The 17,050-nt window shown below is 36.4% G+C and overlaps 1 protein-coding gene across 12 annotated transcripts in view; it reads right to left on the bottom strand.

Annotated features, from left to right (window-relative positions):
• LOC119654824 (probable nuclear hormone receptor HR3) overlaps positions 1-17,050 on the bottom strand; it is a 449,138-nt gene that overhangs the window by 38,791 nt on the left and 393,297 nt on the right. For all 12 annotated transcript variants that reach the window (XM_038060465.1, XM_038060484.1, XM_038060458.1 and 9 more), the window contains 2 exons: positions 813-978; positions 568-737 (listed from right to left, as the gene is read on the bottom strand). In XM_038060465.1, the coding sequence (XP_037916393.1) occupies positions 568-737; positions 813-978 (336 nt within the window). The remainder of the gene's footprint in view (positions 1-567; positions 738-812; positions 979-17,050) is intronic.

Genomic DNA, 17,050 nt, shown 5'->3' on the forward strand with positions numbered 1-17,050 from the left:
CCCAACAAATCCAATGCTGGCCATTTACCGCGTTGCTACCATTAGGGTTTGGAAATGAAGTGCTCCAGGACGCTTCCGAGCTTAGCTTCAAATTGCTGGGTATCAGCTCTTAGTATTAACACGGCTCGAATGGGATTTCCTGAGACCAAATGAAAATTTCAAGCACCATTTTTTCTCAATTTATATTTTAATTAATTAAAGGTGTATAACCTTTCAATCCTTTCTTGAAATACCTATTTTTTTACAAGAAGTAACCGTAGTGACAGCACTCAGGCCTTTAATATATGAATTATATCATAAATCTTTTAGCCAATAGCTTTTAGACGATCACAAACGGTGGCATAAGGCCGAGGTTCAAAAAACAATGCCTCAATCACCTCGACCATCGCAACGTCTCTACGTCATATACTAAAGAACAAAACTGACCCTGACCCTAACTCATGAAGGAAAACTCTAAAGGCAACGTTTTCGGTTTATCCTTTTGATTATACAGAAATTTGATGTTGATGTATAAAATCATTTTCAAACAACTTTTTGTAAATAAATAAAAATTCATAATCTACTCACTGTGGCCACCGATGAAATCTGAATCGATAATAGCTCCTCTTGGCTCGTACGTTGTAGTACTGTCGACATAATCCGCTGAAATATCGTAGCCCATCGTTTGTTGAGGTGTAACCGATGCTGAATATCCATAAGGACTTCCGTAGCTCACTTCGTTATTTGAATATGTATAACTGTATTATTAAGGGAAAAATAGAAAACAAATATGAAAGGACATAGTAAAAGTTCTTATAAGTATAAATCTTTACCCATTATAGCCGTGATGCAGTTGATCACTACTCGACGGCGTTTGTGTATCAAACACTGAACTATCGGGCGCCGCATCATTTTGGGCTCGCATCTGGGCTCGATGAAATCGAACCTCATCTTCGACTTTTTCACGCTGTTTCTTCGACATTCTACCGAATTTCACAGCTGAAATAAAAAGAAAAAGTAATTACAGTAATTATTTGAACATTTCAGTTAAATTTGAATAAGAGACAGGCAATATAATTAGCTTCTAGCTCCATCCACTGCCAACGCCTTCTAAGGTAAGAGCTCCAAGTAGCTCCACCTCCCTTTCATTTTGCACTTACAGTCAGAAAAAACTTTAATTGTTACAGTTTCTTGGTTGTCGGTGATATAAAAGTATCGCCCGGAAGACTTAGAATCCTCCCCAGCTAATCCTTTGAAAGAGCCATTCTTGGCTTTCACAATACGCAAGCGATTATTCGAGATTATAATCTTTCCAACATTTCATAATACTTGAAAATGTTTATATGCTATGTGCATTCTCACTGGTAACTACTTAATTTCAAACTTCTGACTCCTTCCCCCATTGTTATATGAATGAACATATGTTACCTCGCAACATATGGTTAGCATTATTCGACAATCTGAATCTCAACATATATTCATTGTTGTTTGTGACCATAAACTGAACTATGTTTCTTGAATCTTTCAAACTCTTAGGCTTGATTCTCGCAAAATAACACACATTGGTTACGAAATATCTTCAAAACACATTACATCTGCACATACATACTCGTACAATCTGAGCGAGCATTCTTGGCTTACTACTGCGAACTTTCAAAGATTTCTTCAGGACTATATCTTCGCCATAAGCAGAGTCTAATGTTGAATGCATGTATCCGACTTTAGTATCTAACGAGTGAATCACGTTTCATGACCAGTTACAAATTACGGCAAACATGAAACCATTTACGGAAAAAGCCTCAAAACCGCTTGAAATCGATGATTGTATTATTATTGTTATTTGTTTGTTTGTTATATTGTTTATAGAAATGCGATCATCATATGGTTGGTTTGTTAGAGGAAGATCTGAAGATCTTCTTAATCTAGGAGATAGCAATACTGGATTGGAAGAAATGCATTGTTATTATGGATGTACTAAGGAAATATTTATACAAACGTATGAACTGTAAAAAATAGAAATAGAAACGCATGTTTATTCCGAAGAATGTACGCAACATGCACTATATGTGTTACATAATTTGAATTTAACTAACTTCTGTTCTCATTTATGCCGGCAATTCGATTTTAAACTAAATTTCGTATTTGTCCTCTGGATGCTTGTTGTGGATTGAAATTTTTGAAGACATATCTCAATTCTACGAACCCCGGAATTATTTAGTTAATGGTAGTACATATATCAGGAAAGCATGTTTTATATTGCATTCTGGTCAAGTATGAGAATCACACCGCGAAATCTACACTCCCTCTCTACTGTTCTGTCACCCACTCATTGGCTATTTTAGGGTAGTGGATACCATTGAATGGCATAATCATCAATGGTATTACCATCTTTTCCTAAAATATGACCTATCCACTGCCACTTCTATTGGTGTTTCACCCGTACACCGATCAAGTTCTTTGTTCGGAATTTTGTCGAGGCAGATTACCTCGATGACATGTCGGAGACAGGTATTAAGCAAGATTTGGAATCTTCAAGTAACGAAGAGAGGGCATTATCGTGGAACAATCTCAACTTGATATTGATGTAAAGATATCTAATTTTCCAGATTTTAAACAAGTTCGATACCACCATCAGCAGAACAATACTGTTAAGATCGGTTCTATCCATTAATGCGAAAATCCGTCATAGTGAGAACCGCGATCATGTTGGTGTTTATCTCATTCCGAAACTGATTGCCTTCTTCTCTAAATCCACAACCGTTTACTTACTTTTTGAAGCTATTAATCTGTAAATAAACGACCATTGTCTAAGCGAGTAAGTGAAAAATTATGGCAAACTGTCAATATTGTCTGCTTAAGCTATTATTTGGCTCGGCTTAGAGAACAGTGTACTTTTAGTATCTACCGGAAACTTCCGAATGAAAAGCTCTAGTGTTCCATTGAACAAAATAGAAGAATTTCTCCCTGTGCTTTGCTCCAATTTCTATCTCGAATTCACTTATCAGATTGCAGTTAATCTAGACATGATCACTGTCCTCCTGGTGAACCAAACAAGTACAGATAGGATTATTATGTGCAGTACATTCCGGTTAATATTTCGACTCAACTAATATTTAAGGTGGATGTCGATATTGAGTTCCTAGCATTTTTCAAAAAACTGTTTGAACATGAAAAATTGCTTAGTTGCCGATCATCCAGCCGTAACCGCCTTGTTATTCACTAATCGGCTTGTTAGCATATAAGTTAAACTTCTAATATTTTCGCATGACACCTATGACGTTTTACGTTGAAAGCCGATTATAACAAGACTGTACACAAGATGTCTTAACTTTTCCACTATTTTATAGGTTCATCTAATATTATTGCCGTCAACTATTTAGTTTGACGATAAAAATATTTAATGATCAACAATAGGGGATAATCAAATGATCAGAGACTGCTGAGTTGACTATCGCGCCGAATCATTTTCGATGCTCTCCACCTTCAATTTTCATTATGATAGCAATTGGGCGCAAGGTGGAACCCATAAAGGTAAGTTTCACAAATATAAAGTTTTTAAAAACTTATTCCGGTTCCAAATTTCGTTTTGAATTGTCAGCTGGGGATGACATTGGTCTCCCAACTTTGTTCGCGGCTTGTCTTTCTGTTCACTTGTCCTCATCTTCTCCGTTTTATTGATTTCTTGCCTCATACCTTAAGAACTACATAAACTTCCCTATAATTGCTACCTCGCTTTATCAAATAAAGATACTTGTCTTGTGTTTAGGGGTAATTTACCGCTTTTGTGTTGATATGAAGTATTTTTCGCAAATGATTACATTGTAAAAATCTGAAAAAATACGAACTTTTCAGTATGATAAAAGGTTATTCTCCTTTCTTTTTCTCAAATAGGAGAATTATTTTTGGTAATGAATTTGGCTAGAATAATCCTCCTAACCTACCTAATGAACTGTGAGATATTAAAGAAGGGGAGAACGCAAAAAGTCCCTCCATTCACATTCTGTGAATTTTCTTGCATATTCTAGGTTGCATAATATTCACCACCAAGTTTACGATCGAGCCATCAATACGGTTCATTTCATTTTAAAGGTCTAGCCATCAAATTTCTTTTCTATGTATTTCAGTTTTCGTTGTGTTTTGACTTTTAAACCTCATCCTGCATTTACTAAAATGATATGTGAAGGACTGAGGTACTAAGGCTCTGCCTCCTTTCCCGAATTGACTAGTGAAATGACATCCAAGCGTGTTTTGATAGGAGCTTCGCAGGAATTGATTTTGAGTGTAGGTGGACCTGAATGGCCCTAAAGCCCTGTTATTTCTCATCTGAAATTATCGCAAATCTCTTCTTTTGTCTTCATGTATCACTTCGTGTACTCTCAAATTTCACTGTCATTCCTCGGCTAACCAGTCGTTCTTTTTGTCCCAGCACTCACAACTAATCACCAATTTCGATCAAATTCATCAACTTCGTCTAGGTATCACCTACTGGCCATTTCAAGATTTTCTGGGGTAGTCTGATTTTGTGCTTATCGGCACCTCGCATTTGCAAAGCAAGCTGGCTTCACTTCGTATACCCTCAATAAAAGGTTATCGCAAGTAGCTTTAAACAGTCTTGCATCAAGGACAGCAGAGGACCATTTTTCGGAATGCGAATATACTTTTTTTTTATTGAATGTAACGCCATCTACATAAATGCGCTCAAGTTCTCTTATACATATATGAGCATGTGCTGCAGGTCTACCAATTTTTTCATTTTATTTCTACTACATGCAAAGCTTACAAAACTGGTGACTCAAGTTTCTGGATCGAATAGCATAATTACAACAGTCAGCCAAAAATACTTCTTTTTATTCTCAATCTGATTATTATATGAAGTTATTATGAAAGTAAACGTAGTTATGGTGAATTCTGTGCGTTCGCCCACAATTCCTAAACCTTTAAATGATATTCTGAGGACCAAATCTGTGAGACTGTCAGGAATTCAACCAAGAGCAGAAGCCCATCTAATGCAGGGGACGATGACCAAGTTCCACCGTCCAACCCAGAGGTCCCACGAAACCAGCGATATTGAGGAGAGCTGTCTCATACCAGGGCACCAATTTCAGAAAGTACTATGACTATGGGCAATACGTTCAATGCACCCAGCTCATATAGATAGTTTTCTTCTTCTACAGCTTTCAGTTTTGAAAAAAATTCTGAGCCGAAAGAAGTATTTCGAATGATTACATCAATAATGTTATCCCTCGGTTAGCGTTGATTTTCTAGGCGAAGTCATTCAATTTAAATATGAATTTGAGGTTGAAATTGATTGAGATTTCAAAGCTTCTTCTAGAAAAGCGAAAAAATTGTTGCCTATTTTCGTCTTATAATTTGCTTTAAAGGTACGAATGGTTTCTTAATCACACGGACGTAATATTAAAAAGTAAACAACTGAGACTCATTTTGTAACACATATATCCAATTTCTTGCCTATTTTTCAAAATTCTGTCAAATATAGTTTGTGAAACGTTAAGCTTAGCTCCGGCGTCAATTTGCCACATTTTCCCCTTCTTTAAAATGTCCACGATCATTTTAAAAGCTAATAAAGATGATATGATAAAATATTAACGCTTCGAGACTTGAATAAAAACTGACCGAAGAATCATCCTCCGCCAGCGATGATTGGCACCCGAAATTCCACCTCTTTTTTCTTCTCTCTTTCTCTCTGTGACAGGTAGACAGTTTTCACAAAGACGAGGTACTATTGACCTTGCGACACTATTTCCATGGAAAACTGAGTCTTATTTTCGGACTTATTTCGATATGTCCGGACTGTTTCTGGGCATTCTGAGTTTCATAGGCATATTTTAAAGAATCGGCTATTACAATTCTCTTCAACTTCAGATTAGTTAATTTATTTTGAATCTGAGGAAGCAACTTTTGCCATTACCTAATCCAATATTCCGGATAGAAACTACTTTACGAAAAGAAGGGGCAAATATATAAACAAGTCGGGAAACGGGAAGCTGGACGCTTCAGGTACGAAAGGTTTTGTGTATTTCTTAGTACGTAGCACGTAATATATCCATACATTATGTGAGAGTATCCACTTTTCAAAGAAGCAACAAATTTGAGGTATTATAACTTTGTTAGTAATAGTGCGATTTCCACCAAACTTGGTAAGATCATGCTCTATATTATAGCCTATATCACTGCAAAATTGCATGGTACTAGGATCAACTTAAGGGGGGTTTCTAACCACTTACAAAAAATTGTAGTAATATACTATTATTAACTTTATTTAAACAGATATCGGCATGAAAGGTATTTCGGAGCCCAGGCACCATATAGTGGCAGCCTCCTGATTTTTTTCAGATTTGTCGGTTTGGTAGTTTCTGAGAATGGCCCCCTTAAAGAAGTGATCAATTTCAACTACGCTACGAAATATCGGAATTACCAATTATCGGGAGTGGAAAGTAAAGAAAATTAACTCTGGGACCGGAAAATTTGTATGAATTAGCCGAAAATATGAATAATCAATGTACGAATTATGGGGATCACGCTGTATTTATTTTTATGTATTTATATGTTGTCCTCAATATTTGCATAATGACGATCATGACTGACAAGTCCTCGGCGCCTGAAAAGTCCATTCGAAATGATAGTTCAAATTGAGGTAAATTATACCTTTTGGAGATTCGAACCATAAATAGTCACGTTCCCATTTTGTTGCAAAATGAATGAAGTCGCAATGTGCAACAACAAAAATAAAATCATATGAAGTCATTAGAAGGTAATGAGAAAGGAAAATATCATTGTCTATTCTAAATTTGGTTTTTGTTCTCGTCATAATGTTTTTCACAGGAACCCACAGAACAATATGAAAATGCATATCCATCAAGCGAAAACTGTTACATCCAAGTATTTTCTTGGTTTTTGTTCGCTGTTTTCTGTTACTTCTAATCGTTTTTCCCCCGAGTATGGTTGGTTTTAACATTAAGGTGAAAAATCAAGAAAGGCCTTCACATCGTTCAACGTTCTTTACTGCGCCTCAAAGATGAGGAAAAATCCATTTCGCAATCGAAAATTGCAGAGAATTAGAAACAAAACATTAGAATTCTGAATAGAATGAATAGAACATATTTATGGATATAGTAAATACCCAAAGCACGTAAATGGAAAAAATCTCAACCGAGTCGAGTCAATTGCTTTGGCTATGGTACCAGTGCAAGAACACGGATTGCAGAGAATGCATAAACGATAGGAATTTCGCAATGCAGAAAATGTACGTATGGCATCGTTTGTACATAAGTAGGCAGCCGATGGCGGTACTAAAGTCAGTAAAGTGTTCTTCTATTTGGGACGCCAGGTGTAGGAAAGCTCGTAAAAAGTCTAGCGGTAGGTTTTTGTGCCTGCAAAAGATTTAGCAGAACTATCGACAGAAGCGGATAAATAGGGAGTCTGTGCGGCGGTAAAAAGCTTCCATGTTTTATCGATAGTGCACAATCCTACGTTTTTTTCGTATCCATGAATGTCATTGATGGATTGCCTAACAGCGATACATTGTCTTTCCCTAAGGGAATTTTTTGAAGGCGGTCACATACATGCATAAATGGTTACTGGAAAGTGTACATGGGGAGAAGAGTGCTGAAGTAAAGCAGTTTACAAAATAGGCACAGAGAGAAGTACAAAATGAGCGCATATTGGGCAATACAAAACTCAAACTGACGAAATTTTATATTTTGGGATATTATCAAAGAATAGCATTTGATAATCCTCCCAAATTTTCCATAGGAATCAGAAAAACTGAGTGTTTGATAAAAAAGAAATCATTTATGATGGCTAACATTTTCCATCACATTTTTTATCCAGAGAAAAAACTATACATTCTAGCCAGAAACTCTGTAAGTTCCATTCACAATAAACTAACAAAGGCCGTTTATCTTCGACATGAAGTGAAGAAAAGCATGCGAACACGATAAACGGCTGTCATAATGGCATACTAAGCAGTAGACCTTACACTAAGTTCCCTAGGCAAGAAGCCTTTTGTTCTGCTGAATGGATGGGCTGAGCAAGGCACGGATTTTTCTTTTTCATACAGCCATGCATCACATAGTGTATAGTAAAACGTAGTATGCAGTGGGAATTCTTTAAACAGCAGGGTTCATGACCCATAGATGCTACCACATTCGCTACCCAAAACATACCCTACATGGCAACTCATGCTAGGTATAGTGAATAGTTGTGCAAATACGTATGTAATACAAGGAGTGCTTTTTCGGCATTCTCATAACATGTGGAGCTTACACTTAGAAATAAAGTGTCACTTGATAAAAACATAAATAAAGGAAAAGACCTGGAAAATTTTCTTAGAGAATACCTCACACTGTTTTTCTTTGTTTTCCCTGTTTGCAAGGAAAACTTCATGTACATATGTATGGTAGATACCTCCTAATCGCTCTTCTTGCGCGTTGTCAAGAAAAGAATATAACGCGAACATTGTAAGGGATGAAATGTAACTTAGAAGATTCTAACATACTAGTACGTACGAGTAGACGCTGAAGTATACACAGAAAGTACGTATAAGGCAGGCTTTTCACTATATTCGCAAACGCCATTTGTTTAAATTTAGACTTATTGTATTCCTTGACGGTTTTTCTACTATGCAGGGTTCCTTCGTTTGTACACTTTCGTATTTTGGGTGGCGAATGTGCGAATGCTGTTCTATTAGGAGCTAAAAGAAATGAGAAATTGTGAACCTACATTCTGAATAAAATTAAAAGGGTATAGAAAATATAATAGTATACTATTAAATTACCATTTTACCCAACTAAGGTAATCCAATATATCATCGAAGTGTCATTGTCCTAGATAAGATATTGTAATATGAGGAAAACCTCAATTCCATTAATATGACTCTAAAATTCTGTTATTTTCTGTGGAAACCTAGAAAATTCCGTTTCGACTTCAACAAATGTCAGTTTTCTTTCTTTCTTTCTTACATCTAAGATCTAAATTTTTTCATTATCACTTACTGTTGATACCATACAGCCAACCATAGAAAAGATAAAAGTTTGATACAGGTGTCTTATTAATACATATATCAAATGCAATGTAAAATTCGAAAGCAAAGGCTGAATATGAGTGAAGTGAGTTTATATCTTCTGCTGCCTAACTAACCACACAAAGGAATGGTTTAACGCACTATTTCGATTAGATGATTGGCTCAAACCTTCGTGTTTTCCTTTCTTGTCGCCCATTTTTCCAGAGCGCTTGTGGACTTCAGCACCAATTTTTTTTCTGCAAACGTCTCAAATCAGCAGAATATGAGCAGAAAATATATTTTATATTGCGCACCAATAGGAGTAGCAGTATTGCAATTTGCCTAAATTTTGTCAACCAATTAGCACGACCGCCTGGTTGTGGATAAAATTCGGTTCGATAGGCTATGGTGGACGGGTCATCCAATCCGTATGGGTGAGGATGATTCAGTCCCGAAAGTCTTAAAGGGCAATATCTATGATAGAAAAAAAAGAACGTGGCATGGGATAGGCCAGGATGTCAAACAGCTTTTAGGGACCTCGGCGCAAAACTGGGATGTTCTGAAGTTCCTTACTAATGCAAGCTAAGACCGGATCCCGGTTGTTGTGCCGTTGATGATGACCATGATTTGATATGGGTTTCATAGAAATTTTACTAGTCTTATGCGTGAGGGCCTAAAAATTCAACGTAGAAGGACGAAGTGGTGAATAAGTTTTTGGCATTAGTAAACCCATTTGTTGAAATTATCAACAGCTGCTTACCAAAAGATCCATTTAATTTTCGTCAATTATTCCATTTCAAGAAGCGTTTTCTGGCGCGACTGCAAGCGGTATCCCTTATTTCGACCTCTCACACTACTCTGCATACTGGAAAGGTTCAATTTAGTAAGGACACTAATTGAGATTCTCCGTAATCGCCATAGGTGTTTGGACGTTCACCAACCCTTGTATCATCATGGATAACTTGACTCTTACAGGCAATCATTTTAATATTATATTCTGCTGTTTATAACTCTGCGACAAGAATCAAAGGATTTTCGATGCATTTCTACCAAACTAACTTCTAACTTCACCACCCACGAAGAACCAACACTAGGACTATCTATCAACTCCGCCATTTTTAAGTGTCGATACCCGGTTGGAAGAAAACACAAATCCATGACGAGCTCATCTTCCCCCCATTGATAACGAGTATCAACCACAATTAGCTTGGCCCCACGCAAACAGCCGCGCCTGATGGAGATTTTTGACTAAGTCTTCTTCAGGAGGGCTACCCCGATTCCCATATTACCAGATCATACCAATTGAGTCCCCTACAACTCGACATTAGCAGCCACCTAATGCGTACGTAGGGTAGGGAAACAGTAAGAGCATCACTGGAATCGGTCGTAACTAATGAAAACTTTCATGCATAGGAACTCAAAATATTTGCCTACTTCATCAATGGTCAGCAAATTTAAGGTATTACAGCGTTTCCCATTACCACCCGAGAAAGGTTTTCATCTGCCCACCATAGTATTGAACTAGCATCTACCCCTTGCTACCTTTGGGCAGCAACGAGAGACATAAAAGAATTAAATAGTAATTCTACCAGACATGCCCAATTCCTCCTGGCTCATTTTGCAAGACAACACTATATTTAAAGTTGATAAAAATATTTTTTTTTTTAAATTATAAAATTTAAAAAATGCACAAGATTTTGTTCATCTTCCTGTATATTTTCAAAAAAGGAAACTAAAAGAAAAATAAGTTTCGCTATTGTGAAGTGTTTTATCTTCCTCAGGAAAATGAGCTCCAAATGAGTTGTTAGGCAATGATAACCTTACATTTTACATTTAAATCATAGTCCAAATATTTGTGGCAGATTTGAGGACTTACTAAGATTAACACCCTCAATTCTGATGGATAGGTGCCCTTATATTTATTACATGTTTTTCGATAGTACAATGTATGTCTGCTTCTAGTGTAGCTGTAGACTTTTCACTTTTCCGATACTAATTGAATTTGAAGTTAAATGAAAAACTATACCATATGTTGGCATCTGGAAAGATTTTTGAGTTTCGACCGTTTATATATCTAGGAATATAACAAGCAAAACTCTCCCATCTGGCACTGTAAAAACCCAGACAAATACTCTGTGACCAAAAAGTACCAAGAATTGTTATTTTAATGGAACCGCACATAACAACCGGTTTTTTTTCTTTTTTTTATATATATGAATATTTTTTAATCATACGTTAATAAACCACCATGAGTGAAAAGGATAATGCTATTTTTCACAAAAGTTGGGGAAATAATGGTTACATTGTAAAGGAACATTTCAGAATTTGTCACTGGCCAGACTGGGGGCTTTAAAAGTTTAAATATCCTTGAAATGTGATTATAACTATGGAACTTTCTTCATTGGATCGCGTTAAGGACAAAGTCTACGCTGCTTTTTCGCGAAATGCAACTGCTATTATGAATGTCTGATCCATGTTAACAATGCCCACAAAAATATAAAATTCACGGTGGAAATAAATAATAATGGTGGTCTCAGATTACACTACATGAATCTTCAAAAAGTACCGAGGGGCACTTCGATTTTATGATGCTATATCGAAATCGGACACTTAAAGGCAGATTCGAAGCAGAAGGAAGGGCATTTTTCAAACTATACCACATCGGTCAGCGAAAGTTCGCCAAAATAATTAGGCGTTCATCAGCACGAAGACGAATTGAAAGATATATATCGCGCAAGCAGTAATGAGAATAAGTTTCTAATCCAAGATATTGGTGGGCAAGCTTCAATTAGCCCTGCGTGACACTCTAAGATTTGGTCAAATTAGCGCATATCAAAGGTACTCTCGATAGAGTGGAAACAGACCTTTAAAATTTGAAATCTGAACAGCCTATGATGTTCATACTGTATCGATAGTTAGCGGGAAACCAGAAACGACCTATAAAAAACAGGATACAAAATTCCATCAAAATCACGTGACAAGTCTACATTGGGAAAACTGGAAGAATCATCAGAGCCCGTTAATCTGAGCAGCAGCACGCTACTGAGGATCAAATATTGATTCGTCAGCAATAGCAGAACATGCAACTGATGAAGATCAGGAGGTAGATTTAGGAATAATCTCCATCGTTGTTAGGGCCAACACGGGACACTTTAATCAATCATTAATTAGTGATAAGCTCACTAGGGCGACTGTAGAATGATATAAGCCGAATTTTTGGCAAAATGACACCGATTAGCGACTATACATCCAAACGTGGTGCAAAAACTAAGATTTTTTTTAACATAACTGTAGTCAAGTGGGAGAAATTCATGCTGAGTCACACCATGATAACTGTTCTAATTTCATGTTATTGGTCTTATTCCCATCTTTTGTACGATATTCGCTTGATTTGACAGCCTTCACTCCTTGTCAAGAAACATTGTATTAACAGACTCCTTTGAAATACCAGCAATTTAAAATCCGGCTAGAGTCGAATAAAATCTGCTGAGTATGCTCATGGTACTGGACCACCAGTTGTGATATTTTTACTCTTTGATTAATAAACGTCATGTTTTGAAACGAGTCTATATGTCGAAAATCCGAAGTGGAACTAGGTGAATTTAGTCCTAGCTTACTTTAGTTAACGTTAATAAACGCCCAGATCACTGTGCTCCTTGCCTCCCGTAGTATTCTTATACCACTGATAATTGTTTTTTCGTCCTAACATATACTGTTTGCTAAAGGGTTCTTTTAACAAAACGCCCTATGCAGAAATCTTTCCTTCAGTACTTAGTAACAGAACGATTTTCATCAAACTTTTCGATATGGTGCTGCAAGGCATGGCCAATATTATTGCACAATATTGGAATTGTTGTAAGGCCATAGGAGTACTCTGAGGTCTGCATGATCTAAAAAGGTTGAATTTGAATTTTTAGGTATTTCGTTTGGATACTTACTGGGAACTAGTCCTCGAGTGGAATTTTACACTAACTACTAACGTTTTCACTAAATTCATGTTAGAAGATGGCTTTTGAGAAAATTTTCTGCGATAAATAGGCAGGCAGATAGATAGGCAGAGCCGAGCAGTGAACCGATTTTAAAAAGATTTTTTCCACATAATCTTAAAAGAAGGGACGATTTTTTTTTCGTAGAAACAGTGTTTTTAACGACTTGGAAACGATCTCAGTGCGCTTGTTCGTTTTCTGTTCAAGTTTTCGTTACGGATAAGGGAAATAGTTTACCAAACTAGGCTAACCATCAGTGGATAACAATCATGTACCCTTTCAATTATTTTTGGAATTTTTGATATATTTTCCATCTGATCGATGAATGTCCAAGAAGTTCTTAGTCGCAAAGACAGGAAGAGAAATAATGTGCAATTTTGTAACCTTGCATCATACAATAAAAAATCTCTTCTTCAGAGTAATAGTTACAGTTCATCCCACTGGATTCTAAAGAAAATCATATGACAGACCCACTTGAAAAAAAATAGATTAACTAAGGAGAATCTTGTGGAAGCATAGAATAAACCAAATATTTATTGAAGCTGGCTCCGAAGTAGCGTAGATTCAAGAGAAACTATAGTGTAGCATAGCATTAGCAAATGGTATGCTTTTTTTGCTTCATTTGAGGTTCACATCTTGATACGATTTGATTAATGACAATCTGTTTTCAATCGATATTTTTACTGATGACGAAATTTACTATTGTGGCAGAATCAAATCACATATCCGCCTCCACCTGCTAATAACATTAAACTAATAAAAGATTATTCATAACTATAAATCTCACCACTATTCCACAGACACCTTATCGATTCTTCGTTCAATATCGTTCACACATTTTCCTGGCAATTTCCACCTTTTTATACCCAACCCAAAGACCCAACCCAGCCCCAAAGTGAATCCGAATGGGAAGGACTCACGCGATCGATAAAGCACTACCGTACTTATTGCACACTATTCACATTCGGATATCCAGATGTCGTCATTTGAAGCAAAAATCCTTTTTTCCTCATATTCACCAAGAGAATTCAAGCCTATTCCTGAAGAGTGGAAAAACATAATGGATATACCATCATCAACATCATCGAGAATCTTTTGCAATCAGAATACATACATACAGCGACATACCGACAACGTCCTAGCTTATATAGGTTCTGCTTGATATATTGTAAAATTAAAGTTTTCTATCCATTTACAGTCGCCGATGAAAGGAAGCAGGAACCGCCCACATTCAACTGCACCCTCAGGGCGATCAAATGAAAAGGAACTCATTTCGCGTCACTAGGGAAATGAGAAGATGCTTCAAACAAAATAATCATAATTTGACGACAAGTCAAAAATACGAATAGTGTATAAAGGAGGCTGAAAGACGCATAACGTAAAAAAGGGTGAGCAATAATGGGCCAAAAAGCTGGAAAGTGGGACTTTTAAATGGAATAAGGAAAGGCCCAAAAAGCGTTGTATATGCCGTTATTTTAATTATTTCGTGAATAAGTTTGAATTTCCTTTATGCTTGATTGAGACAACTTTTCTTTTTGGTACATCCCCCTCAGAAATTACATTAGTTTAGTTTTGAATCCAACCCGATGGTGGCTGATGCTTCAAATAAAAACACTCTAGCAATTAAGTCGTAGGTAAATATTCTGAACCGTACCCATGAATTGAGGGGATTACGTTTCTAATTACAGAATAGAGTGAAATTACAACCACCACAAATTTACTGGAGGAGCTTCATTATTAATGAAAATTCCTCATTAGAAATTTTACAAAACGATGCAACACCAACACTACCATCCAGCATCCGTGCATTATGCGATGAATAAAATCCTAAAGCGCTACAAGCTTGGTACAGCTTCACAAATAGCGCAAATTTTCCAGCCAGTAACATTCCTATCTCTCCGCCATAGTGCAAATGAGCACATGCTATCTAGTCTACTGAGACCATCCAGACCCGGCTCTTGCAATTTCCAGTGTACCCGATGAAAATTTCTAGACGAAAATAGAAAAATTGAGATGCTGAGAAAAACTACTGATTATATGTATGAACTACATAATACATTCATTTTATTAGTGATGCACAGATGCATGTGGTGTATGCTCGTTACTCTTCATAATACGCTACCGGATAATAGCTGGTTGGTGCATGTAAGGCTAGTTAACTTGATATTAATTAATGCATTACTGCAGCTTAGGGAGCATAATGTTATGATGCAGTACGAGGCATTAGTTTTATGTATGGAAATTATGGAAAACGTCATGCAGACCCAATTTAGCTGTTCCTTATTCACGTTATTGTTATGCAATTATGCTATTGTACCAATGAAATGATATGGAAGGGTGAAAGCATTTACCTAGCTTCCCAAAGATACTTTTTTCTCGAAATAGATGTTGAGAAACAACAGAAGGATCTCTTGGATGGATAAATTAATTAATTTAAGTTGAAGTTGAAGGATAATGAAACAATCTCAATGTATTCGACTGTGCTTTCGGTAAAAAGGTTGGAGGCTTCCTACAAATAGCTGAAAACTAATTTTTACATGTTAGGATCTAAGAAGAATTCATCTATATTTCAGGCAAAAGCTTATTTTTCGCACAAAATTGAAAAGAATGGAAACTTTTTTGGTTGGTGGATCAATATTTATGGTTTTAGATAGGCAAACCAATATAATACGCAAATAGAATATTTTATGAATATCTAGTTCTTGTAAGACTACTGTGGGACGTTTGTTTATTTGTTAGTTTCGCAAGCAAGGAATCTTTGTACATATGATGTAAACACCTTTAAAAGGATTACAGATAAAGATATTTATTTATTTTGAACGACTCAGAAAATCTATCAGAGGCCTAAGTTGCCGAAAGCTACCTCTAAAATTTACCGCAGTGTCGCCCGCCCTGTCACTTTCTATGGTTTTGAGTGTTGGCCGACTATAAAAGGCAATGAAAGCCGCCGGTAATGAAGCCGAAGATATTAAATTGGACCCATTTCATAACACGCCTTAATCACACCCGATCGTGGAAAAATTACGACAGAGTCGACTTCGACTTCATGTAATTTCCATAACGAAAATTCATTTGCCAAAATTGATCTGATTATCGAAGTTGATGCGAAACGACCAAAAGGCCGACGGAAACAACGATGGCTTGATACGATGGATGATAGTTTGAAAGTCTCGCGTTTTCATCCTGGTAAGGCCGATGGCGGAGTTAAATAGTGCAACTGATCAAGACGAGCCAAACTGGCTTCTGAATGGGACAAAGGCTGACGAAGATGAATAGTTTACCTATTTTTGATAGAAGACACTTAAAATTAATTTGTTGTGCAAAGGCCGGGTGGATCAAATTACGATCATACTAGCTTTAGGGAAAATTGCTTTTGGATGGAAACGAAGCTATTGAAGGCGACTCACTCTAATTATAATCATGACAGGATAGACGAATGCGAAATGAACTAGAAGTAGGCGCGTGACGTGTTAAAAAATCAATTATTTTGTTTTTGCATAAATTCCTAAACATGTTTAGAATATGTTAGTAAAATCGCTTTCCAATATTTAGAGTTATTAGGAAGTAAGAGTACACTTATTTGTATATACATAAGATTAAAACGTTTTTACAGAGTAATTTTTAAATTTTCACCTTAATTTAGTCTTGGCTTACAGTGCCATGTAAACCATAATAACTACGAGAAATAAATTCGAAGTTAGAGATCAGTTTATAAGTTGTTAATTTTCACAAAGCATAGTAAAAAGAGAAGCAATGGCGGTAATATTCATCCTGGTCGTTATAAGAAGCAAAAAGTAATTATCCTCAAAGAAGGAATTCAAACAGTTATAAAAATATTGCGATAATGGTATGCTCAGTTGGCGGTGAAAAATATGCTTATGTCAAAACTCATGATCAACCGCACACTGTTCGCTACGTCAGTAATGACGTAAAGTAAGGGAGAACTGAAGCAAAAGACTTCCAAGAGGAAGAGAGAGAAACAAATTCTCTGTGGACCGAAGATGAATTTGGAAGCCCAAAATTAAATTATATTTCAAAAGTCTGTCGAAAATTCAGTTTCTAA

Source organism: Hermetia illucens, chromosome 1, assembly GCF_905115235.1.
Source record: "Hermetia illucens chromosome 1, iHerIll2.2.curated.20191125, whole genome shotgun sequence".
Taxonomy (NCBI): domain Eukaryota; kingdom Metazoa; phylum Arthropoda; class Insecta; order Diptera; family Stratiomyidae; genus Hermetia; species Hermetia illucens.